This window comes from Coregonus clupeaformis, chromosome 5 (assembly GCF_020615455.1).
Source record: "Coregonus clupeaformis isolate EN_2021a chromosome 5, ASM2061545v1, whole genome shotgun sequence".
Classification (NCBI taxonomy): Eukaryota; Metazoa; Chordata; class Actinopteri; order Salmoniformes; family Salmonidae; genus Coregonus; species Coregonus clupeaformis.
Genome location: NC_059196.1, coordinates 6,184,941 through 6,210,693, shown reverse-complemented (window position 1 = coordinate 6,210,693; position 25,753 = coordinate 6,184,941). Strand labels below are relative to the sequence as shown.

The window sequence follows — 25,753 nt, the reverse complement described above, 5'->3', positions numbered from 1 at the left end:
GTCCCAAAATCTGTCTTCTCCTGCAGGTGGCGTTTTTGTATGGAGGTCATGAGTGTCGAATTTGGGCAACAAAAAATTGCATGGCTTATTTGCTACGTGTGGCTTATTTGATCAAATAGAAGTTCGGTAATGCTTAGGTTGTTACGAGTGTACTAATATAAGTAGGACACGTGATATCCCGGCAATTTTGAGAAACACCACTTTATATCGGAGTTGTGCCTGTTGTTCACACGTGTGTATGCCCTCTCATTGGCTAGAATGGTCCCATCCGATCTTGCCTCCTCCCGACTGCCTTCCATTTTTTCCCATTGTTAGAGCGGCCACTTGAGTATCTGGTCAATATAATGGATACTCTGTGATCATATCGATCAACTTCAGTTTAGTAGTGGTGTGGGCGTTTGCGTTTCATCCACTAGGTGGGGCACTTTTCTCTTTGTTTACCCCGCCCAAACGCCATTACGTTGGTCCCCGACGTTGCGTCAACTCTGAATCGAAGTAGGCTAGCTAGATTTAGCGAAGCGTACTTTCCATATTTCTCTGTGTTCAAATAAACATTTTGTACATAGCTAGACTCTTTTAAATGTTATCTTTGAAATAATCAGATAATCATTATTTTCAAAGCAGTCAACGACAACTGTTGGATCGAAATCTTCGTCTCATTCAGCGTTTATAAATGAAGCAAATAGCCCCTTGCTAGCGATTTAGCGGCTACGTTAGATAGCTTAATCGGGTAGGAAGCTAACTAGCTAACAAGTGACAATTCACAAAGAAGGTAAACAAACCAACCGCTAGAAGTTGAAGGGTGGGATGTGGGTATAATGTATGTAACCTGACGTGTTTTTTGCTAAATGGACCATGGAGGACCTTTGCAACGCGAGGACTGTGATGTCGTTTAACGACATGAAAAATAGAGAGACATTCCAACAGCAACGTCGCTACTGAATCCCTCATCTATTTACACGGTGAAGGCCTGGTGTTAGTTTTAACTAGCTAACTAACTGCCCCTAGCCCATCAAATCCACCCTGTGCAGTAGACTGCAACAGCCGTGCCCTGGAAACGTCGCCGTTGTCACACAGGTTTGTTTTTACATTTTCTGACTAGCTAACTACATGTATGACGTTTTACATTTCACATTTTAGTAATTTAGCAGACGCTCTTATCCAGAGCGACTTACAGTTAGTGAGTGCATACATTTTCATACTGGTCCCCCGTGGGAATCGAACCCACAACCCTGGCGTTGCAAACGCCATGCTGTACCAACTGTGCTACACGGGACTATATGACCTGGTCAAACGTAGCTAGCAAGCTAACTTACCATAGGTAAGGCTGCGAGTTAACGTTAGCTAGCTGTGATAGTTCACGTTAAATGTAAAAAAAAAAAAAGGGACCCTCTTTTGTTTCACATAGTTACTGGCAAACTATCTAACGTAGTTGATTAGCCATATAGGTAGGCACTTGGTTCTGGACTGGTGTCTTATGCTAACGTTAGCTAGCTAGGTAGCCTAGTTAGAATATCCCCCCCCCCCAGCTAGCTACTATTAATACAGCCCCTCCTAGCCAGAACTTAGCTACTAACGTAACGTTCTGTTTTTAAAAACTTGGACAAATATCTATAGGTTGCTGGCTGGTCTCGGACCGTGTATTATTCTGTACGTAAATCCGAGACACTCCATTTAGTATGATATGTCACGTTTAGTATGGTATTCATTAATTTGTGGATGTCCAAAACCTATTTCGTATGATATGTTACGAATTTGAAAAAACTTACAATGTTACGAATTCTGGCTAGGTGGCTAACGGTTAGGGTTAAGTGTAGGAGTTAAGTTAAGGATCAAATCAAAGTGTATTGGTCACATACACATATTTAGCAGATGTTATTGCGGGTGTAGCGAAATGCTTGTGTTCCTAGCTCCAACAGTACAGTAGTATGTTAAGGAAAGTGTTAGCTAACATGCTAAGTAGTTACAAAGTAGCTAAAAAGTAGTAATTAGTTGAAAAGTTGCGAATTAGTTAAAGTTGTCCATGATGAGATTCGAACTCGCAACGTTGTCGTTATATGCCCGCCACGACCAACCACCCTACTTTCGTTTTTACTTTAAGTAACCATTTGTCTTATGTAACCATACCAAATGTAACATATTATACTAGTTTGAGTGCCCCGGATTGACATGTAGTATGTTATGTCTAGCCTATTAGACCAGGCTGGTTCTATTTATGTAAAGGAAACATAGCTACATAACATCTAGGTCTCTGTACAAGTTATATACCACCACTCAGGTGGTCATTGCGATACTGGGAGGGTTGGATGACCGTTTCAGATTTGATTGATCATGCCATGGCCTATTGGCAACCTGTGAAGCCATTACTTTACCCTGTAACAAGCTGTATTGCAAGTCATCACATAGTATTTATTGTTCTAATAATACATGACAGCCATGTAGATTGCATGGAGATAACGTGGTCCTCTGTAGCTCAGCTGGTAGAGCACGGCGCTTGTAACGCCAAGGTAGTGGGTTCGATCCCCGGGACCACCCATACACAAAAATGTATGCACGCATGACTGTAAGTCGCTTTGGATAAAAGCGTCTGCTAAATGGCATATTATTATTATTATTATTATTATTATTATTAGTCTTTGTTTTTCGCTTCAAGTCAAACACACTCATGCATTGACTGGGCAGCTAGGCCTAGATGTTGGCTTTATCAAACTTTCACAGATGTTGGCTGAATGGTCAATAGAAATGTGCATGCATTCTGCATGGAAGTTCTCTACCGTAAACTGTGTTGATGCTGAAGTGATGATGCTGGCAATAATGTGCTCTACTTTCACTGCATCATGAAGCTGATTATCCTGCATTATGATTAGCTGGCCTAAATAAAGAATATGCATTAGCGTGTTGTACAGAGACTATCTTTACTCTGGCAATTCCACGGTAACCGAGTTATACTAGCTAGGTTTCCATCCAATTGGCGACAGTTTCATGCAAATATTCTAAAATGAGCATAAAAACTATATGCACATTTTACCGGAAGTGTTTCAATCAAATTGACTTGTTGCAGATTATAGGCTGTGCGTGATGTGGTAGTGCACATAAAAATACCTTTTGCAGTGACATTTTCATGTAAGGAATCAAAAATACAAGATATATATGGGTTTCGTATTTTCAACTGTACTGGGCCATGCGCGTTGTTGGCTAGAGCACACGTATAGCCTACATCAGGGATGGGCAACTGGCACGCATGGCCCACTGTTTGTAGGCCCGCGCATGGCCCACTGTTTGTAGGCCCGAAGACTAATTTAAAGAAATAAAAAGAAAAAAAATGTAGTTAGTCAGTCGGGGTCTCAACTTACTGTTGAGAGAATAATCGAATACACAAGGTGCAATTTCGAAATTTGGTTGTGCATCAGCAGTCACTCAATTAGCCTGCCCATGTCAGCTAAATGTTTTTAGATTTGTAAGTTAGTCTAGCGGCCAGCTATCTAAACTTGTAGTAAGCATTGTCGAAATACAGACCGGGGTGGGGCCCATTATTTATCATATTAAAAACTGCAAACATTTGCCTCCACCGTATGGCAAAATGTGTGGAATTGCAGTGAATTAGCTGTAAAACTGCTAATTTTTCTCTAGCCCTATGGCAAAATAAGTAGAATTGCATTAAATGAGTTATACAATTGCGAAATCTTCTCTCTGCCCCATGGCAAAATGTGTAGAATTGAAGCAAACTTGCTTTAAAATGGCAACATGTTCTCTATGCCCCATGGCAAAATGTACAGAATTGCAGGAAATGAAGTTACATTTAGCGTTTTTTTTTATCTTCGCTGTCACGAGAGGGGCGGCAAATTTTTTTGCTCGCAATGTGGGATGTGGGTACGCAGACCCACGAGCCACTGGGGCCCCTCATGACGAGTTCTGTTTTTTGTGGCCCCCACCCCCATCAAAGTTGCCCATCCCTGGCCTAAATGATGAGATTAATATTATGGACAAAAGAGCAAGATCATTTGTATTTGTCAAACTGCAGCCAAGCACAGATTATCATGTCACCTGAATAAGACCCTATATTTATTGGAAAGGAGCATCAAGCTCATCACTTTGCACTTTCACCACCCTGTGAAGTTCCTCATAATTTATTTAATTTGTAGCCTAATAAACTGCATGCTTTCCCGACGAGTCATACTGGGACGACCACACGTCATTGCTTGACTCCAAATAAACCTCTTATATATCAATGTTTGAGCATAAAAGTGTTTCCACCAACATTTCTTGCATAATTAATTGTACTGACACAACAATATCCCACCTTGTCTAGTGTATTTTGTTTTGTTGACATTTGGAAAGATTACCGAAAAATGTAATGTTTGCATCGGGCCTGTCATGACATTTTTTATCCAACATTTACTTTATTTGCATAAAAAGGTTGGATGGAAACCTGATTAGTGAGACTCAGATTGTTCACTTTGAAATGTATGTCAAACAAAAACCAATGATTGCAAAGTTAAAACAAACCATACAACTCTATGCACAAGGACTTTGAACAATTTGCACTTAACATTTTACAAAAACACATTTACTTCAAGAACAGTGCATATGCAAAGTTTGGTAACAGAATGGCTGTTTGTGCCGTCATTCTGTTCTTCAAATAAATGTTTTTGTAAAATGTTCAGTGGAAATTGTTCAAAGTAGTTATTGTACATAGAGCTGTATGATTTGTTTAACTTTGCAATCATTGGTTTTTGTTTGACATACATTTCAAAGTGAACAATCTGAGTCTCAGTAGCTAGGTTTCCATCCAATTTGTGACCGGTTTTCATGCGAATATGATAAAATCTCATTACAAAATATGCAAATTTTCCCGCCAGAGGTTTGTTTCCATCAAAACGGATTGGTGGATAAAAGGCTGTGCATGATGACGTAGTGCACATAAACACTTTTGCGCTAAAATTCTCATGTACTGAATAAAAAACATATATTTAATTATTTCAATGGTTTATTTTAAGTAATTTTTTTTAGAAGTTTGTCACACAAGCAAACTGTTACTATAAATGGCAAACTTGCCCAATCTTGTTTCCGTGCATGTTCTCTAGACAACAGTTTGCTGATAAATTGAACAGGTTAGGTTATATGATGAGATGGATATGAGCAAGATCATTCTAATTTGTTAATTGGCAGCTAAGCACCGATCATCATTTTACAGCATACAAATGAAGACCCTCAATATTATTTGGAAAGGTGCATCAAGCTCACCACCGTGCACTTTCACCACCCTGTTAAGTTCATTAAAGTTCAATATCTGTAGCCTAATAAACTGCATGCTATTTCAAGTAGAAGTGGGAGGACCACACAACATAGCATCGCGTGACTGCAAATGTACCTTGACAGGATGGTTGTTCAATCAAGAATTGCGCAATAAATCGTTTCCACCGCATTTTGTCACATCATTTTATTTTACCTTTATTTAACTAGGCAAGTCAGTTAAGAACAAATTCTTATTTACAATGACGGCCTACACCGGCCAAACCCGGACGACGCTGGGCCAATTGTGCGCCGCCCTATGGGACTCCCAATCACGGCCAGTTGTGATACAGCCTGGAATCGAACCAGGGGGTCTGTAGTGACGCCTCAAGCACTGAGATGCAGTGCCTTAGACCGCTACGCCACTCGGGAGCCCATACATTTTACTGACACAGAACGATCCCACCATGTCGAACGAACATTGTCTGTCGACATTTCTGAAACTGGATGGAAACGTGGTTAGTGTCAGATTTCATGATTGGCCCCTGTAAGTTTGTGTTTGTCTCACATGATAGTTATTATCTTGGAGCCACAGTATATTGAAATAACCACAAAAAATGTGTTTGTAGATGGCCCTCACTCAAGCCTGTGGTCTGTGGCAGTCATGCCACCATGTTGATATTGGTTAGTTCAATTTATTGCATGAACAGCATTTCTGGTATTGGGATTTCATTGTCAAGTGATCATGATCAGGGTTCGGTACAAGCATCAAATTCCTAGTTAAATTATACTAAACAAAAATATAAACGCAACATGCAACAATTTCAATGATTTTACTGAGTTAAAGTTCATATGAGGAAATCAGTCAATTGAAATAATTTCATTAGGCCCTAATCTATGGATTTCACATGACTGGGAATACAGATATACCTTTAAAAAAATATTGTCATGGTATTTTTGATCATTATGTTTGTTGTCCATAGCTAATGCCAGCCCATACCATAACCCCACCGCCACCATGGGGCACTCTGTTCATAACGTTGATATCAGCAAACCGCTCGCCCACACGACGCCATACACGTGGTCTGCGGACGTACTGCCACATTCTCTAAAACGACGTTGGAGGCGGCTTATGGTAGAGAAATTAACATTCAATTCTCTGGAAACAGCTCTGGTGGACATTCCTGCAGTCCGCATGCCAATTGCACACTCCCTCAAAACATGAGACATCTGTGGCGTTGTGTGACTAAACTGCACATTTTTGTGGCCTTTTTATTGTTCCCAGCACAAGGTGCACCTGTGTAATGATCATGCTGTTTAATCAGCTTCTTGATATGCCACACCTGTCCTTGACAAAGGAGAAATGCTCACTAGCAGGAATGTAAACAATTTTCTGCAACAAATTTGAGAGAGATACGCTTTTTGTGAGTGGAAAATTCCTGGGATCTTTTCAGCTCATGAAATATTGGACCAACACTTTACACGTTGCGTTTATATTTTTGTTCAGTGTATCTTATGTACTTTTCCCTTCCCTGTTGATTTGTTAAGATTTGGATGATGCTGACACTGATGCACCTGAGAGAGAATCCTCCTTCTGTCTAAGACACAACCAGCTGGATTTAACACGCCCCCTCCCAGCCCTCCCCTCAGCACCCCCATCTCCTGCACGTGAACCATGTGAGGGCCCCTCGCTCCACTTTGAGGGGATCCCAGGACTGTTGTGTAAAAGCAGCCGCTGAGCGGGGCCAGAGTGAACCTGAGTGTGAGCAACAGTCTTCCCCCGAACCCCCCACCCACATATTCCCGCCCCCCTTGCTGTTGGGAACGCGCCATGATGTTCCGAGACCAGGTGGGCATCCTGACGGACTGGTTCAAGGGCTGGAACGAGTGTGAGCAGACGGTGGCGCTGTTGTCCCTGCTGAAGAGAGCATCTCGTACCCAGGCCCGCTTCCTGCACATCTGCCTGGAGCACTGGCTGGCAGACTGCACTGAGATCCACATCCTGGAGGCTGAGGCCAACAATGCAGGTAGCTAATGACTGCAGATTTCTGAAGGACACATTTGAAACCCTATTGGATTAGCCATGTTGCATTACCGGTACACACTATCTTACGGTGTAAAAACCATGTAACAGATAGACCTACAAGTAAAAAAAAAAGGTTAAATAAAGATTTTTCTGTTGTTTTTTTAACTGTAAAAATTTATTTTACTTGTAAATAACTGTCCCTCCTCTGTCCCTCACCTCTCCAGACATTGTGAGCCAGTGGCACCAGGAGCCCATGGAGAAGGCGGTGTCCCTGCTGCTCTCCCACCTGCCCCTGCTGCAGCCCCGCAACAGCGAGGCCAAGTGTGAGTACATGAAGCTGCTGCAGAAGGTGCTGAGTCACACCATCGAGAGCAGCCTGTTTGTGGAGGAGAGCAGACAGCTGCTGTCCTACGCCCTCATCCACCCGGCCACCACCCTGGACGACCGCACCTCGCTGGCCATGTGGCTCAACCACCTGGAGGAGCACCTGTCCAGCGGCTACCCAGCACCCTCCTCCCGGCCCCCCTCCGGCCCCTACCACCCCCGCCAGGGCTCAGACGAGTGGCCGGGCTCCGCAGAGGGCCTGGACCCTGGCCATGGCTGGCTGGACAAGCCCCCCTCCTCCAGCTCCTCCCCTGCAGGGCAGAACGGACACACGTCTTTCCAGGGTGGGATGCCCTCGCCCATCAACAGCAACAACGCAGGTCAGTATGGAACGCCGTTTGGGTCTTTGCGTGTCAAAAAATATACACGTCAAATAACACTATTTGACGTGTCAAATAAACTTGTTGACCAATCAGGACCTGAATATGAATAATTTAACAGGTTCATACATTTTTTTTCGTAGTTATTACACATTGATTACACTATCACTCGTATTTAATATGTCACAATGATTCACCGATACGTACGCTACGATGCCTCGCGCACCTGCTGCAGCACGAGCGCAGACACATCCCCAAGCTCTGGACAGTGCTGGTCATAAAAACTGCTAGCTGGCTGATGGATGCAAACAATGTTCTTCCCCAAAAACATAGAAAAACGACACAATCTGTTTCAGTAGCTATAGTTACCTATCTAGCTAGGTGTCATCATCTAAAATACCCCTAATTTATAAGACAGTTCTTATTTGATTAATGGTGGTCGGACCCACCTATGTGAAGCTAGCCACAATAAGGATAAGCCACAATAGTGGAATTTGCGGTTCACCTTCAAAATAAAACTCTGTCATTGACAGTGATGCAAATGAATACAAATAGTGGAATTATGCCAGAATTGAATAGATCATGCTAAACGAGGTTGGAATGTTGTTATATAAATTCAACAAAAGACAATCATTTGTTAATTTGACAAAAATCGGTTGAAATCACACTGGATGTATTAGACTTTAGAATTGCATTGGGGGCATACTTATTTCACTGTACAGCCTTACCTATGGATTATGGATCAATGACATGGGTTATCAGTCTACTCAGTGGCACCCAGAGAACATTAGCGTCGTAGCTCTTATTGCGGGAATCTGAAACCACTGAATTGAGCCACATTTATTGTACCAGTCAACCTACTATGTGTATTTAACACTATTCCAGAGGAAAAACAATATAACATGGATGTTTTGGAGTCTGATAACTGCGGAGGACGTTGGGGAAAAAAGCACTTGGGTACTGAATCGACTGATACCCCATTTCATTGATCCCCAATCCTTAGGTAAGGCTGTACAGTGCAATTTGATTGTCAGTACCTACAATAGGCTGACTGGGGAGGTGATTTCCCACAGTCTCAAGTCCCTGATAAGAGCTACGACGCTAATATTAGCGTTAACTCTTCACAGTTGTGTTCTGTGGGTGTCACAGAGTAGACTGATACTCCATTTCATTGCTCCACATTACAACACTCCAACCTTGTTTAACATTATCTAGTCTAAATATGGCATGAGTCCACCAATTGATACAATACAACCTTTTCTTCATGTGGTTATGTAATCATGCTCAACTATTTAGTCTGTGATCTTCGTAATGATTGTCACATCTAAAGAGTCTCTCTGTATAGGCCTAGCCTTCATTAAAGGGATGGTTTACTGTGATTATCTCTAACATTCTGACCCTCCTGTGTCCCCTGCCAGGCATGGGTCAGATGGGCCAGCCCAGTCCTCTGAAGAGGTCCTCGTCCCTAATCCCCTCCAATTCACAGGTCTGTGGCTCAGATTGGCTGAGCCAGGACGACCTGGGGGGGCGACAGGCCTTTGACCACGCGCCCCTGTCCCCCCAGAGTAGTGTGGCATCCTCAGGCAGCGAGCAGACTGAGGACCAGGGCTCCAGAAACACCTTCCAGGAAGACGGCAGTGGCATGAAAGGTCAGGAGGTCAACCATAATACGCCAGGGGTCAGGGGTTCAAAGCCAACAACAGGCCAGGGGCGGGCACATTGTTGTTGGTATTTCACTCTGGGAAAAGCCATGACATGCCAACGGCTACTGCACTTGGTAATGGTTGAATTGCCTTTTCAGTGGGATGCCATTTTTTTGTCTCCCCTCATGTTTCACTTTGTTTGTTTGTGCTCCAGATGTCCATGAGAAATAAGTAGGACAGCGTTCTCCAACGAATAGATCTGAAGTGTTTATTTTGACATGCACTGCACAGATGCGTCAAGCATTCCACAGCAGTATCTATTGTTCGTTAGAGTTCTATCCTTCTCGTTGTTCAGTGACTAGAGTTACAAGGACTCCGCAGGAGTAGAATAACAACTTATGAGCATACTTTCTGTTTCAGATGTGCCCATGTGGCTGAAGAGCCTCCGTCTTCATAAGTACGCAGCACTTTTCTCCCACATGACTTATGAGGAGATGATGATTCTGACAGAGCACCACCTGGAGTCACAGGTTTGTCATCGTTTGTCACAGGTTGGTCAGCTTCTCTCGTTAGTCCTCTCTTTCTTTCCCCTGCCCTCCTCATCACTGCTGAATAGATACGGCCCGCTTTTTGTCCAGCATAGAGATACCTCAATGAGCCATGAAATTAAGCATCGCTGCACCGATGTACAGTTATACACAGCCTCCCCGCACAGATAAAAGATGCCGTCTTGGCTTTGCTTCATAGCTTTAATGAAACAGATGGTGATCAGGAGTGTTATTTAGTAACTGGATATCTGGATGTCCGTGTTGCTGTGAGCAATGATTCCTCCTTTTGTTAACTCTTCGTCTTCTTCCAGAATGTGACCAAAGGTGCGCGGCACAAGATAGCCCTGAGTGTCCAGAAGCTACGAGAGAGGCCAAGCGTTCTCAAGTCTTTAGAGAAGGTAAATCACATGCTGTCACCACTATTTTAAAAGCATTTCAGATGCATTTTTATCTGATAATAGCCATGCTGTTCTGAACAACTTAACTGTTAGTTTCCATTTGGATCCCTGTGGCTTAGATGGAGAAATCCAAATAAATGTGAATGAACATATCCACTATAATAATCACCAATATTTCAATTAAAAGTTGATCAGCAAGTTCTATGCAATTTCCTGTCACACTTCAAGACAGCTTTGCTAATAAGATAATGCTATGATTGATCCAACAGGATATATTGGAGGGGGGCAACCTGCGTAACGCCCTACAGGAGCTACAGCAGGTTATCATCACCCCCATCAAGGTCTACAGCTACAGCCCTCCCAGTGTTTCCCACAGGGACATGGACGGGAGTGGATCCCCCTCAGAACACTCCAACCCTGGGGAGGACAAGGACCTGGCCCAGGAGGGCTTCCAGCCCCACAACCCCCCTCCCTGCGACGGAGAGTCCTCAGTCACACCCATCTCAGACGGCGACATTGCTGGCCAGTTCACGCGTGTCATGGGTAAAGGTAAGAGAGGACAAGGCTTTTACAGGGCTGTGTACATGTACAGTGCATTCGGAACGTATTCAGACCCCTTGACTTTTTCCACATTTTGTTACGTTACAGCCTTTAATCTACACACAATACCCCGTAATGACAAAGCGAAAACAGGTTTTTATACATTTTGGCAAATGTATAAAAAATAAAAAACAGAAATACCTTATTTACATAAGTATTCAGACCCTTTGCTATGAGACTCGAAATTGAGCTCAGGTGCATCCTGTTTCCATTGATCATCCTTGAGATGTTTCTACAACTTGATTGGAGTCCACCTGTGGTAAATGCTATTGATTGTACATGATTTGGAAAGGCACACACCTGTCTATATAAGGTCCCACAGTTCACAGTGCATGTCAGAGCAAAAACCAAGCCATGAGGTCGAAGGAATTGTCCGTAGAGCTCTGAGACAGGATTGTGTCAAGGCACAGATCTGGGGAAGGGTACCAAAAGATGTCTGCAGCATTGAAGGTCCCCAAGAACACAGTGGCCTCCATCATTCTTAAATGGAAGAAGTTTGGAACCACCAAGACTCTTCCTAGAGCTGGCCGCCCGACCAAACTAAGCAATCGGGGGAGAAGGGTCTTGGTCAGGGAGGTGACCAAGAACCCAATGGTCACTCTGACAGAGCTCCAGAGTTCCGTTGTGGAGATGGGAGAACCTTCCAGAAGGACAACCATCTCTGCAGCACTCCACCAATCAGGCCGTTATGGTAGAGTGGCCAGAAGGATGCCACTCCTCAGTAAAAGGCACATGACAACCCGCTTGGAGTTTGCCAAAAGACACCTAAAGGACTGACCATGAGAAACAAGATTCTCTGGTCTGATTAAACCAAGATTTAACTAATTGGCCTGCATGCCAAACGTCACGTCTGGAGGAAACCTGGCACCATCCCTATGGTGAAGCATGGTGGTGGCAGCATCATGTTGTGGCAATGTTCAGCGGCAGAGACTGGGAGACTAGACAGGATCGAGGGAAAGATGAACGGAGCAAAGTACAGAGAGATCCTTGATGAAAACCTGCTCCAGAGCACTCAGGACCGCGGACTGGGGCGAAGGTTCACCTTCCAACAGGACACTCAACCCTAAGCACACAGCCAAGACAACGCAGGAGTTGCTTCGGGACAAGTCTCTGAATGTCCTTGAGTGGCCCAGCCAGAGCCCGGACTTGAACCCGATCTAACTTCTCTGGAGAGACCTGAAAATAGCTGTGCAGCGACGCTCCCCATCCAACCTGACAGAGCTTGAGAGGATCTGTAGAGAAGAATGGGAGAAACTCCCCAAATACAGGTGTGGCGAACTTGTAGCGTTATACCCAAGAAGACTCGAGGCTGTAATCGCTGCCAAAGGTGCTTCAACAAAGTACTGAGGAAAGGGTCTGAATACTTACGTAAATGTGATATTTCACAGGGGAGTTTCTTCATAAATTTGCTCTAATTTCTTGACGTGTTTTTGATTTGTCATTATGGGGTATTGTGTGTCGATTGATAAGAAAAAAAACTATTTAATTAATTTTGGAAAAAGGCTATAATGTAACAAAATGTGGAAAAAGTCAAGGGTCTGAATACTTTCCGAATGCACTGTATATATTGCATTTGGACAATTGTTGCACTTGTTTGTTGTGGATGTGAGATGTGTGCTGGTGTGTTTTGTTTGGAATGAGTTTTGGAGGGTGTGTTGGTGTTGTGTAGCATTGTGTGAACCTCCTGTCCATGTGTTGCAGTGTGCACTCAGCTACTGGTGTCACGGCCGGACGAGGAGAATATCAGCTGTTACCTGCAGCTCATTGAGAAATGTCTGACACATGAGGTGAGACCGCGCAAAACCACATCTATAAAATAAATACATGTAATATTTTTCACATACAGCTAGCTGGTGGTTTAAAATGTGACAAGGCTGCAAACCATGTGTAACAACGTATGTTGCACAGAGAACTTTCACTGCACTAACAAAGTAATGGAATGTATTTTTACTCTTCTGCTGTGTGCTCTCTCTCGCTCACCCTCTCTTTTACCTCTCTCTCGCTCTCTCTCTCTCTCGCTCACCCTCTCACTCTGTCTCTCTCTCTCTCTACCGCTCACTCTCTTTCTTTTACCTTTCTCTCTCGTTTACCTCCCCTCGCTCTCTCTCTCGCTCACCCTCTCTATATCACTCTCTCTCTCTACCGCTCACTCTCTCTTTTACCTCTCTCTCGTTTACCTCCCCTCGCTCTCTCTCTCGCTCACCCTCTCTATATCACTCTGTCTCTCTACCGCTCACTCTCTTTTACCTCTCTCTCGTTTACCTCCCCTCGCTCTCTCTCGCTCACGCTCTCTGTCTCTCTCTCTCTACCGCTCACTCTCTTTTACCTCTCTCTCTCGTTTACCTCCCCTCGCTCACCCTCTCTATCACTCTGTCTCTCTCTACCGCTCGCTCTCTTTTACCTCTCTCTCAATTACCTCCCCTCGCTCTCTCTTTCTCGCTCACCCTCTCTCTATCACTCTCTCAACCGCTCACTCTCTCTTACCTCTCTCACTCTTTTACCTCTCTCTCACCCTCTATCACTCTCTCTGTCTCTCTCTACCGCTCACTCTCTCTCTTTTACCTCTCTCTCGTTTACCTCCCCTCGCTCTCTCTCGCTCACGCTCTCTGTCTCTCTCTCTCTACCGCTCACTCTCTTTTGTACCTCTCTCTCTCTCGTTTACCTCCCCTCGCTCACCCTCTCTATCACTCTGTCTCTCTCTACCGCTCGCTCTCTTTTACCTCTCTCTCAATTACCTCCCCTCGCTCTCTCTTTCTCGCTCACCCTCTCTCTATCACTCTCTCAACCGCTCACTCTCTCTTACCTCTCTCACTCTTTTACCTCTCTCTCACCCTCTATCACTCTCTCTGTCTCTCTCTACCGCTCACTCTCTCTCTTTTACCTCTCTCTCGTTTACCTCCCCTCGCTCTCTCGCTCACGCTCTCTGTCTCTCTCTCTCTACCGCTCACTCTCTTTTGTACCTCTCTCTCTCTCATTTACCTCCCCTCGCTCACCCTCTCTCTATCACTCTGTCTCTCTCTACCGCTCGCTCTCTTTTACCTCTCTCTCAATTACCTCCCCTCGCTCTCTCTTTCTCGCTCACCCTCTCTCTATCACTCTCTCTCTCAACCGCTCACTCTCTCTTACCTCTATCACTCTTTTACCTCTCTCTCACCCTCTATCACTCTCTCTCTCTGTCTGTCTCTCCTACCATCTTCTCTTATGTCTCTCTCTCTCTCTCTCTCTCTCTCTCTCTCTCTCTCTCTCTCTCTCTGTCAGGCTTTCACAGAGACTCAGAGGAAGAGGCTGGTCTCCTGGAAGCAGCAGGTTCTCAAGCTGCTCCGCCTGTTCCCAAGGAAAGCCATGCTGGACATGCCTGTGTACCGACAGAAAGGGTAAGACAACTGAACCTCTCTTCTCCTTTTGACCTATCACTCTCCGGTCATGGCAGCTGAGTTTTAGTGCCATGTTCTCTCTGCAACTTTAGTATGCAGTTTGTCCAGGTTCTCTCTCTCTCTCTCTCTCCTCCACCTGGATTCCCCTCAGGGCTCTGTCTGATAATTGTTCTCTCTGCCTCCTCTAGCTGGGCGTATGGTTCCAACTCCCTCCCCACAGCAGGCTCTGTGAGTGCTGGGGGTCTAGCACGTAGGGGGCAGAGGGCATTCCAGATGCCCCCTCGTGGCCTCCCTGCCGGGCGCATGGGTCTTCTGAGTCCAGGTGGCATCGGGGTTGCCTCCCCACGCCACACCCTCACCAGCCCCACACTGCAAGGCCAGGGCAGACAGGTCAGTCATAGGATGGGATCATATGTCAGATAGTCTGGGGACATGGAATACACCCACTGAAGTTGACTTATAGAAACGTCAGATTCATTCACAAGAAATTATTTTCTAAGAAGTCTTTGTTATTACATTTTAGTCATTTAGCAGACGCTCTTATCCAGAGTGACTTAGTTAGTGAGTGCATACATTATTTTTTATATTTTTCATACTTCCCCGTGGGAATCGAACCCACAACCCTGGCGTTGCAAACGCCATGCTCTACCAACTGAGCTACATCCATGCCGGCCATTCCCTCCCCTACCCTGGACGACGCTGGGCCAATTGTGCGCCGCCCCATGGGTCTATTGAGGGTTGCAGCTAGTTAGCCAACATTAGATTTGACATTCTATTGATCTACACGTTATTATACCCACAGAGTGATGAACTGTCCTTAGACAACATTTGTTTTGACAGATTAACAAGTGCAACCACAAAAAGTGCAGACAGTTTAATCAATGCAATACTCAGGGCAACATTTTCATATGCATTGGTTCATTATCATAGCTGGAATAGTCTCTTTGTAATCATTGTGCTGGGAAGACTAACACGGTGTAGAACATATAGGATGAGTGTCATGTTTGTGATGAGAGATGTTCTGTTGTCCCTGTAGAACCTGTGGTTTGCCAACCCTGGGGGCAGCAACAGCATGCCAAGCCAGAGTCGCAGCTCTGTGCAACGGACCCACTCACTCCCTGTCCACACCTCCCCGCAAACCATGCTCCTGTTCCAGCAGCAAGGTAGGATCCTAGCACCCCCTTTCTCCAAACATTACCCAAACAATTTCTAAACATTATATACACTGTCTTAAACATACCAGCCACACCTTGCTCCAATCTCTATTCACACTGTCTTTTTACACATACCATCCATGTCTCACTACAACCTCCATTCACATTTCCTTTTATATCCCAGCGACATCTCTTTCCAAACCCAATCATACATGGTCTTTACGCATCTCACCCACATAGCCTTCTAAACCCAATTTTACACTGGCTTACGCATCCCACCCACATCGCCCTACAAACCGCATTCACACTGCTCCATATCTAATGCATCTGTCAGTTTTTAAAGTGTGATTTATGGTCCAGATATAGTACACACACAAGTGGAATAACTGAGTGACCTGTGTCTCGTCTCTCCCAGAATGCCATGTTCCAGGTGCAGACCTGGAGATCAACCCCACGCTGGAGTCACTGTGCCTCAGTATGACAGAGCATGCCTTAGGGGGTGAGTTAAAACACACGCCTTACACTCCCACATCCAACTTCTTGGAAGTGTTATGACACTGATATTTAAAACCACAGTTAGGTTAACTGGAATTTTCTGATGTTATTGAATAGTTTAAGTTGGATTAGGTAGAGTGAAATAAAGTTACAATATGAAATCAAAAGGAAATAATATTATTTTTGTGTTAAATATTAATTTCTTCCCAATCCTCCTTCCTGTAGATGGAATGGATCGAACATCAACAATTTGAAAATAAAAGCAGTGAAAAGAAGAAACCAAACCGACACTTCACTTCAACTGAGGCCTGTTCAGTTCCTCTTGCCCAGCACAAAAATATATGCTTAAAAAACAAGGCGAAATGGTCACTACAAAACGACAACTAACTGTATATGTTCTCTGATATTTTTCTACTTTATAATACTTAACTAAGTTTATTATAAATGGAATACAGATTACTATTATATTACAGGAGGGAGAAGAGGTTACTTGTGCAACCTGCTCAATGTCTTCTGCAGGACTGTGACATTAAAACGAGCAGATTGAGGCTCAGATTGTTGAGCTTTGAGAGGGAAATGGAGGATTGGTGCTGTCTTAAGGGGGTTCTACCTTACATGTTTCTCCTCTTTTCCTCCCAGAAAAAAAAAAACACGCAGAGCCACACCTCTCACCCCCAGATACTGTACTGTACGGCCAGGGTCTTCCGGCAAGGAGTAAGGCACTTGGCCTCCCACACACTCTGTGGAATTGGGCACTAGAACAGCAATTAATCACACATGCGAACAGCCTGTAGCGCGGTTCTGATCCTTAAACACAACTCCAGCTGTCTACACAACCACCCTACCCTGCTACAGCCAGAGCTTGTTAGGCCCTATACGTAGAGACACCCAACACCCTGGCTCATTCCCCTCATGTACCCAACATGGGTATTACTGGCTCTGACACCTCCCCACCTCTACTAGGCCAAAGAGAAGGGCTCTGTGTGAATACTTATGTTAGAATGATGTTTGGAGTGGCCAATGCGACAGTAGACATGGTAATTGTGAAAAGAGTGGCGGTTTGAATATACAAAAACAATGGCGGTTTGAAGGTAACGTGCCGGCTGGAACTTGTCTGCATTGATATTTTGTGCCCTACTACAAAAATGATGATGAATCTCATTTGCAAGTTAAGTGCTGAGGAAAACCCCACAGGGTTGAATAAGGGCTGATGAGGTTTGTTCTATGTGGGGGCTGAGTGAGAAATGGCATTTGTAAAGAAAATGAAAAAACTATTCCAAGAGGGGAGCTGTTGGTGCATCTGTTTTTAAGTAGTTACCTCACTATGTTATGCTGGGTGAGGAAGCTTTATGAATTCCACTTCTACCCTGATGTCCCATTATGATTGGCTCTGAAAAATGCAAAGGAAGCGCCATCTCTGCCACTCAGAATGAACCAGTACCCACCTCCTCACCCTGCCCTCTCCTCAACATGGCCAGTGTAGAGATTTGATGAATCATACTTTTTAAGTAGCCAGAATAGATTCGACCCTACGCTTACTTACAGTTTAAGATTACAGTTTAAGACACCGCGGAGACGACGTGAGCTATGGCTTGGAAAATGTACCTCAATCCAGGGATGAGAAATGCGTTGTACTCTGAATTGGCCCATTATCCCAACTGTTACATCTACAAGATTCAACGACTGCTAGTTTTTAAGTAAACTGCCGTTTTCGTCCTCATGCTAGCTAACAGTAGCCACAACAGCCATTATGGACTGGCATGTCGCGTTGAACAACAAAGGAGCTGATTGGCTGACACTGCCATTCCAAAATGGCTGCTGTGACTTCTGCTACCTACCATGAGGACGAAAAGGGCAGTTTTCCTGGACAAACTAGCAGTCGTTCAATATTCTCGGTGTAACAGTTGGGATAATGGGACAATTCGGAGTACAACGCATTTCTCATCCCTGGATTGAGGTACGTTTTCCGAGGCACATCTCACGCCAGCTCCACTATGTCTTAATCTAAACAGGAAGCCTGTCCGACCCCAGTGCAACTGTAAGAAAGCGTAGGGTGGAATCTATTCTGGCTAACTTTTTAAGGTGCTTGAAATATGTCCTGTTTGGGTCACTTTATGTGTTCCAATTGTAAAACCCTAACATGTATTTTGTGGTATCAGTGTTGAATCAGAAACTCTTATACAACCTCTGTCTCTGAATGTGGCAGAGTGGAGGTGCATGTATGTATATCGTCTTAATGTTTGGATCACCTTTTGGTTGCATCACGAGGCATGGATATCCATTCGTATTTTATTTCTGCAGAGCCATCGCTGGTCTATTTGTTTAGTAAACATGGTTATTTACGAGCATGACTTTTCCACTTATTTTTTTTTTACTACTCTCCCTTCATATTAATAACATCATTTTTTTCTAGAATTGCATGTTTTCCCCCACACTAATTGAACAGTTGTTGTAGATATTGAGAGAGGGCAGTGTTGCACAGTCACAGTAGTGCTCAATGTCTACAAATCCTCCAGAGAGCAGAGATGATGGGACTGGAGTTCAATGTTGATACCTCCTAATAGCACTCTTTACCTCCCTCTGGGAGTGCCCATTTCATGTTCTGTGATGGGGTCTGAAAATAAGACTGTTGGCACTTCAGTGCTCATTAATATACTGTCTCTTCAATATGTAAGGCCTAAAGCACGTAGATAAGCCTTCTAACACATGAGCTAGCTGGGTAGAGAATGACCGATGCCTTTTACCCCCTCAGTTGCTTATCTACTTGTTGTAATCATGATTCTCACTAGACTAGATACTGTCTAGTGAGTGAGACCTGTATGAGGGTATGTTGTGTACCCTCTGCTCTGTGCTCCTGAAGTTTTTGAGTGACAAGAGAAGACTGATATTACCTGGCCTTATGTGTTTGAACTGTCAGATGCCGCAGGCTGATAGACTGTTGATGTCACCTGAAATGCACAGCGACAGCTTCCTCTCTATCTCTGATTGGCTATTGAGCCGGAGTAGTGTCCTAGTCATGGTTTTCCTCTGAGCTGGCTCTTGGAAAGATCTGACTTTATGAATACATTAAATTCATGCTCACAAAGAGAGTCGAATGGTTTCAAAAATGTTCACAAATTTCAGATTCAGATAGGCAACCAATGATCTCAATCTAAGCTATTAAACTGATAATACATTGATACTAGCATGACATGTAATATGGCTCCGGTTGTAATTTCTCTCAAAACATACAATGGCAGAGGTAGCCAGTCCACTTGTAGAAAAGGCTTAGTTCTTTAGGCCAGGCTAAATTGAGTCTGCACATGGCAGTTGTTTAGGATGCAGAGGGGGATGAAATGGCCAATCTGAGCCATAATATATGTGAGTGTGAGTCTAGCCTAACACTAACAACGGGCCAAGGAATATGTTTACCCCCATGTTTACATTTTAGTGAAATGGGTTAGAAAGTGCACTTCATGAGTCTGGCTTTATTTTCACATGCCAAGCAGAATTATGAGGTACATAGCCAGCCTGTCATACATGAGATACCTTCTCCCAAGTGGTCTGTCAGATTTGGTCAATGTCCCTGCCTGGCATAATAAATTAGCAGTATGTTGTAGGCATTTGTTTTCATCTCTGTCTTGTACAACTTATATTTAATTCTAATGACTCCCCAAACATTTTTCTAATGTTTTATGAATGAACGTTTTGCATCCCATGCTTACACACTCTATTTTTTTACTGTCACACATTGTTTGAATAATCTGAACTACAGCATTGATCAGATAGACAGTCCAAATAAAAGAGTTTCATTTTTTTGCTACGTGACTCATGTTTGTGGTATCATCAGGGTTTCATTTTATTCACAGTATTGAATATATATTATATAAGAAACGTTGCAACAGGTACATACAGCCCTATCATAGGTAATTCTGATGTATCATACCTATGAGTATGGATTACAAGTGTGCAGGGGCGGTGTGTTCAATAGGGCGATATGGGCGACGCACTGCCAAACGGGAAAAGGAAGGGATTTTTTTTCTAATCAATTATATCACGGCAACAGTAGTTATCAGTGTTGTAATCTAGACGTCTGATCTGCCACAGTGCCACTAAATGTCCAATCAGGCTAAAGTCGTGCTTCAAATGCCCCCCCCTTTTGGGGCGATTTCAGTCAGGTTGAAAATCGCCCAGAAGTCTGTCATAGACTCCCATGTAAAATCTATTTTTTCAAATATCAGAGCTTTCAATACAATCTCTATGGGTTTCTGAGGGCTTGCACTTACGCGCTTTCGTCATACGTAACATATAACCATGAACGTAACTAAGAAAAGAGCGGGTAGCAGCGTCAATCAATTCACTACTTCTATCAAAATGGCTAGGCTTCAGTGCAACTCGATTGTGTCTTTGAAAGAAGTTCCTTTTTGTCGGCGAACAAATGAAGATAAATTGGCAACGAAACAATTAGGACCTCCCAGACCAAATTTAATAATTCAACAGGTTTCTACTAAAGGGGGAAGTCCTACACCCGAGGATTTTCCAAAAATTGGTACGAACGAAAAACCTGGCTAGCAGGCTGCGATGTAGCTAATGCAGTCTTCTGCTACCCCCTGCTTACTCTTTCACCCTGAAGGCGGCACGGCAGACAGCACCGCTTGGACAGCGACTGGTGTGTAACGGACATGCACCATCTTTCAGGAAAGATTAAGAAACATGAGCTGTCAAAGACCCACATGGATAGCTGTTTGAGATTGTCTGCTTTGGGGAGAGTGAACATTCCCACTCAACTGGATGAGGGATACAGGCTAGCTGTCCGCCGCCACAACGATGAGGTTAGTGTTGATAATCACAAGTTTACTGGAGAACTGAAACTGACAAGGCTGACAAGATAGGACCCTTTTGTCCATTGTTATTGGATAGGAACAGAACTTATAACCAGCTCCTGACCTAAATAGATCTTAGCACAACATTTTACTCAACATATCATATTCCATATTCACTATAACAAATATATTTACTACGACATTAGCAAGAACCGCCACATCCTCAGCCGGCTAATCCAGTGTGTGAAGTTTTGCGGAGTGTTTGAGTTAGCTTTGCGAGGCAAAGATGAAACTGAGGGCTCCACCAACCCTGGTAAGCCAACACTTTTGAGATCAGTCAATAAATGCTTCTGGTATTGACTTATATGCTGCCCCTGTCTTCATGTTGTTGCTGGACATATCTTTTTTTAAATGTGTGTAGGTCACCTAAATCATCAGAAAAATTGCCCCCCCTGAGAATTTTTTCAGGAGCCGCCACTGCAAGTGTGTATGATGTTTTACATGTATTGGTGCCGTCAGTACATTCCATTCCAGTTCACTACATGCCTAGTCAGTCAACATCAGGAGACTCACTCAATCAATATTTACAAACTACAATATATCAACTGCCTGTACATTCAGACATTTCGTCTGGATCATACACTGATCCATTTTCAGTACGTTTGCTTTGAAATGTCCGGTTTTATTGATTACGTTGAGTTACTGTGTGGGCTTTTATCTTGAAAAATAGTTTTACTTCCGGGTTGTGAACATCTCCTTTTCCTGGTTTTACTAGCTAGCTTTTGGAGAGAGCAAGAACGAATACTGTTTTTTTTTAGGTAAGTAAATTGATCTGATCAAAATGATATCACATTTGCATTACAGTATAACAGTACGGGCAAATAAGGAGAACCTTCACGAACATTCCTGTCGAATATTTGTGAGTGACAACCTTTTTTCCCCCTGGATGTTGCCTTCTGCGTTAGCTCAACTAGCAGACTTGCTTCCGTTGTTATCATTAACTATTTTAGTTCGTTTTTACCACATGTTAGTTGGTCTTTAGCACATTATCAAAGTGATTTTGTTATGAAACAAATGTTCGATATTGTTTGAGGTTTGAGTAAGCAAACGCATCTTGCTAAAGAAAAGAGTGATGCCTGAGATGTTTCAGAAGATGTTAGGCTAATGCTACATAGCCATTTAACGTTAACTAGCTAACATTAACTGGCTAGCCAGGGTCACCGCCTCAATCGTATCCAGCTATAAAATAACGCTTGCGTCATCAAGGAAGAGAGTAAGTCCGTTATCTACTGGGGTTCTCCAACTTTTTGGAGCCAGGGACCCCTTTTGTGATAGCAAATTCATCAGGAACCCCCACATAATCAGAACACAACTCGAGTGAGAAAAGTAGCATATAATGAGTTTTACATTTTAAGGGGAACACAAGAAGTGTTGAGTTGAACATTTTTATAAATGGTGAGAGTACTGTGGATACCAATATCCCTGTGAGCCTCCCAGGCCCATGTTACCCAGTGTTAAGAACATAAATTGTAGATTAAAGGAGCTATATGTAAACATTTTGCATTGTAATTCCAGGAAATGACCTTATACTATATCTACAGTAATAGTGGAATGATGGTGTTACACAATTTTTTTTCAAATTTTTTTTATTGTCCACACACACAATAGCATTCTAATGGTGCAGCCTTCATATTGGTCAACAAAAGATGGCCCATCTCTTGTTAAATTGACTGGAGCCAGCAAATCTCTTATTGTCAAATTGGCTGGGGCTGAGTTTGATGCTTACCCTTTGCTGGCCCCAGTCAATTTGACAGCAAGAGACTGTCAGTCTTTGGTTGACCAATAAGGAGGCTGCACCATTAGAATGCAATTTTGTGTGTACCAAATACATTATTTGGGGAAAAATATTGTGAAACTATCATTCCACTATTAGTGTAGATATATTAAAGCAATTTTCTGAAATTACAAAGCAAAAAATATTACACCCTCTAAATTTATTCCACTGATCCCTTGGCCAAAATGTATTTAATCTGTGAGTAATAGTCATTTGAGATCTGGCCGTGGACCCCCTGCAGGAACCACAGGGGTCCCCGGACCCCACTTAGAGAACCCCTGATCTACTAGATGGGTTATTGACAATGAATATAGTTTATTGACACTACCAACAGATAGTCTTTGCTGTCAGGTTGCAGCAAAAATACTTTTTCAATGTTTGAAAATAGTTGACATCATATTTTATGAATTTTGTTTATTGATTTTTACATCCCCTTATTCTTGTAGAGATCAGTTGACAAGTCTAGGGTGATTAAAAAATGGTGTTGTATAACCTTGTCTTATGGTTTGTTATCCTCTATATAATGTGTATTTTTTTCTGCGATGCTTAAAAAAAATCTTGCATATAGGCCTTAGTCATATTTAATGTATATAATTGTTTGTCTCTAATTGCTGCAGCTAAGAGAAACTCTGTTTTTTGTTTCTCTTGTAGCCCCATGGGACATGTTATTGACAGCCTTTGGAAAGATTCTGAATGGGAGGGCTTGCTGCTGAGAACTGACTACAGCCACAAACCACCAGTCACCTTTTCCCTGCAGCTGACCCCGACTGCAACTACCATTATTCCAGCCCATAATTAACCTGTCATGTCTCAACCGAAGGAGTCAGGTAATCGTGGGAAAGACAGGGAGCGGGGCGCCCGTCCCAAGGTGAGACAGAGCCGGTCTGAGGAGAGAAGAGATGCCGGCGGGGGGCAAAAAGGAGGAAGAGGAAAGAAGAAAGGCCAGACGTCCCATGAGCAAGCTGCGGAGCGGCCTGTCAGCGATGGCTTTGAGTATGGGGACCTGCTGAGTGGTCTGGAGCCCAGGGACCGCTGCTCCTCCTCTCCCCTGAAGGAGGGCAGGAGATGGCAGGGCCTGGAGGGGGTCACTTCACTCAGTCAGGACAGGGGGACAGCCAGGCTGGCACAGGGGACAGCTGAGCCACCAGCCAGTGAGGCTGAGGGCAGGGGGACAGGTGGCAGTCGCACACTCCGCCAAAAGATCCAGGATGCCATGGGGCAATGTTTCCCCATAAAGACCAACACTCCATCATCGTCCAGTTCCACTCAGCAGGTCTTTATGCCACAAGCTGCTGCTGCCGGGGCTGCTGCCTCCTCCTCGCGCCGCAAGATCCACCTTACTGAACTCATGCTGGATGACTGTCCCTTCGCTGCAGGCACCGAGCTGGCTCAGAAGTGGTACCTCATCAAGCAGCACACAGCCCCCATCTCCACACCTCCCGTAGTGGATACCTTGGTGGTCAGCACTAGTGCCTCTGCCTCAAACATGGCCGCCGTGGTGGAGGATGTGGATGACCGGTTGCGAGAGCGCAGGCGCATCAGCATCGAGCAAGGCGTGGAGCCGCCGCCCAACGCAGAGATCCACACGTTTGAGGTGACGGCCCAGATCAACCCTCTGTACAAGCTGGGGCCCAAACTGGCCCATGGTATGAATGAGCTGGCAGGGGACGACAGGGCTACCATTCACCAGCAACAGCAGCTGCTTCTCCAGAGGCAACAGCAGCACCAGCTCCTGCTGCAGAGCTGTCTGGACACTCTGGATGAGGTGGTGGCCGTGGCCGCCGCCTCTTCTGCCTCAGCATCTGCCTTGGTCCCTGTCTGTGAGGCTGCTTCTGTGCCTGACCCCGTGGTTGACCCTGAGGTCACAGCCAGCCTCCAGCCAACCAGAATTGTTGTCCCCCAGGCTGAGGGTCCCCCTACTCAGGATGGCTATCGAATCCACACCCAGATCGACTACATCCACTGTCTGGTGCCTGACCTGCTGCAGATCACTAACCTACCCTGCTACTGGGGTGTGATGGACCGCTATGAGGCCGAGACTCTGCTGGAGGGCAAGCCAGAGGGCACCTTCCTCCTCCGCGACTCAGCCCAGGAAGACTACCTCTTCTCCGTCAGCTTCCGCCGCTACGGCCGCTCGCTGCACGCCCGCATCGAGCAGTGGAACCACAACTTCAGCTTCGACGTGCACGACCCCAGTGTGTTCCACGCGCCCACCGTCACAGGCCTGCTGGAGCACTACAAGGACCCCAACTCCTGCATGTTCTTCGAGCCTCTGCTGTCCAACCCCATTCACCGCACCCAGCCCTTCAGCCTGCAGCACGTGTGCAGGGCGGTGATCAGCAGCCGCACCACCTACGACGGCATCAACGTGCTGCCCATCCCCTACACCCTGAAGAAACACCTGAAGGAGTACCATTACAAGCAGAGGGTGAGGGTACGGAGGATGGACACCTGGTGGGAATAACAAAGACCTTCTGGTGGAAGTGTACCACAACTAGGCTACTAACTTAACACTATGGAGGCAGGCCTCACTCAGTGGACAACCAGTTGACTCATTCCATTTTCTTCCATTTGTCTTTATTAACATATACAGTGAAGGGAAAAAGTATTTGATCCCCTGCTGATTTTGTACGTTTGCCCACTGACAAAGAAATGATCAGTCTATAATTTTAATGGTAGGCTTATTTGAACAGTGAGAGACAGAATAACAACAAAAAAATCCAGAAAAACGCATGTCAAAAATGTTATAGATTGATTTGCATTTTAATGAGGGAAATAAGTATTTGACCCCTCTGCAAAACATGACTTAGTACTTGGTGGCAAAACCCTTGTTGGCAATCACAGAGGCCAGACGTTTCTTGTAGTTGGCCTCCAGGTTTGCACACATCTCAGGAGGGATTTTGTCCCACTCCTCTTTGCAGATCTTCTCCAAGTCATTAAGGT

General features: G+C 44.5%; 2 protein-coding genes across 3 annotated transcripts; both read left to right on the top strand.

Moving 5' to 3' along the window:
* The first annotated feature begins 474 nt into the window (after positions 1–474).
* LOC121559761 (protein Smaug homolog 2) lies at positions 475–19,974 on the top strand. 2 transcript variants are annotated; one of them, XM_041872860.2, is made up of 13 exons: positions 475–1,077; positions 6,781–7,259; positions 7,483–7,962; positions 9,381–9,611; positions 10,026–10,135; positions 10,465–10,551; positions 10,821–11,100; positions 12,853–12,938; positions 14,410–14,525; positions 14,714–14,915; positions 15,562–15,688; positions 16,095–16,178; positions 16,400–19,974. In XM_041872860.2, exons 2-13 carry the CDS (start codon positions 7,064–7,066, stop codon positions 16,426–16,428), a joined length of 2,028 nt encoding a protein of 675 aa, XP_041728794.1. In that variant the 5' UTR covers positions 475–1,077; positions 6,781–7,063; the 3' UTR covers positions 16,429–19,974. The 2 variants fall into 2 exon arrangements, with proteins under 2 accessions (XP_041728794.1, XP_041728790.1); XM_041872856.2 differs by having other exon boundaries at positions 10,026–10,156.
* A 1,737-nt stretch (positions 19,975–21,711) lies between these two features.
* On the top strand, positions 21,712–25,463 carry LOC121567042 (suppressor of cytokine signaling 5-like). Its single transcript, XM_041876982.1, has 2 exons — positions 21,712–21,794; positions 23,462–25,463. Exon 2 carries the CDS (start codon positions 23,616–23,618, stop codon positions 25,272–25,274), a length of 1,659 nt encoding a protein of 552 aa, XP_041732916.1. The 5' UTR covers positions 21,712–21,794; positions 23,462–23,615; the 3' UTR covers positions 25,275–25,463.
* The last annotated feature ends 290 nt before the right edge of the window (positions 25,464–25,753 follow it).

Bases quoted from the DNA above. Each gene is read 5' to 3' on its own strand.
- LOC121559761 (XM_041872856.2), top strand. From the start codon at position 7,064: ATGATGTTCCGAGACCAGGTGGGCATCCTGACGGACTGGTTCAAGGGC. The intron at 12,939-14,409 runs GTGAGACCGCGC...TCTCTCTGTCAG, and splicing joins AGAAATGTCTGACACATGAG to GCTTTCACAGAGACTCAGAG. The intron at 16,179-16,399 runs GTGAGTTAAAAC...TCCTTCCTGTAG, and splicing joins GACAGAGCATGCCTTAGGGG to ATGGAATGGATCGAACATCA.
- LOC121567042 (XM_041876982.1), top strand. From the start codon at position 23,616: ATGTCTCAACCGAAGGAGTCAGGTAATCGTGGGAAAGACAGGGAGCGG.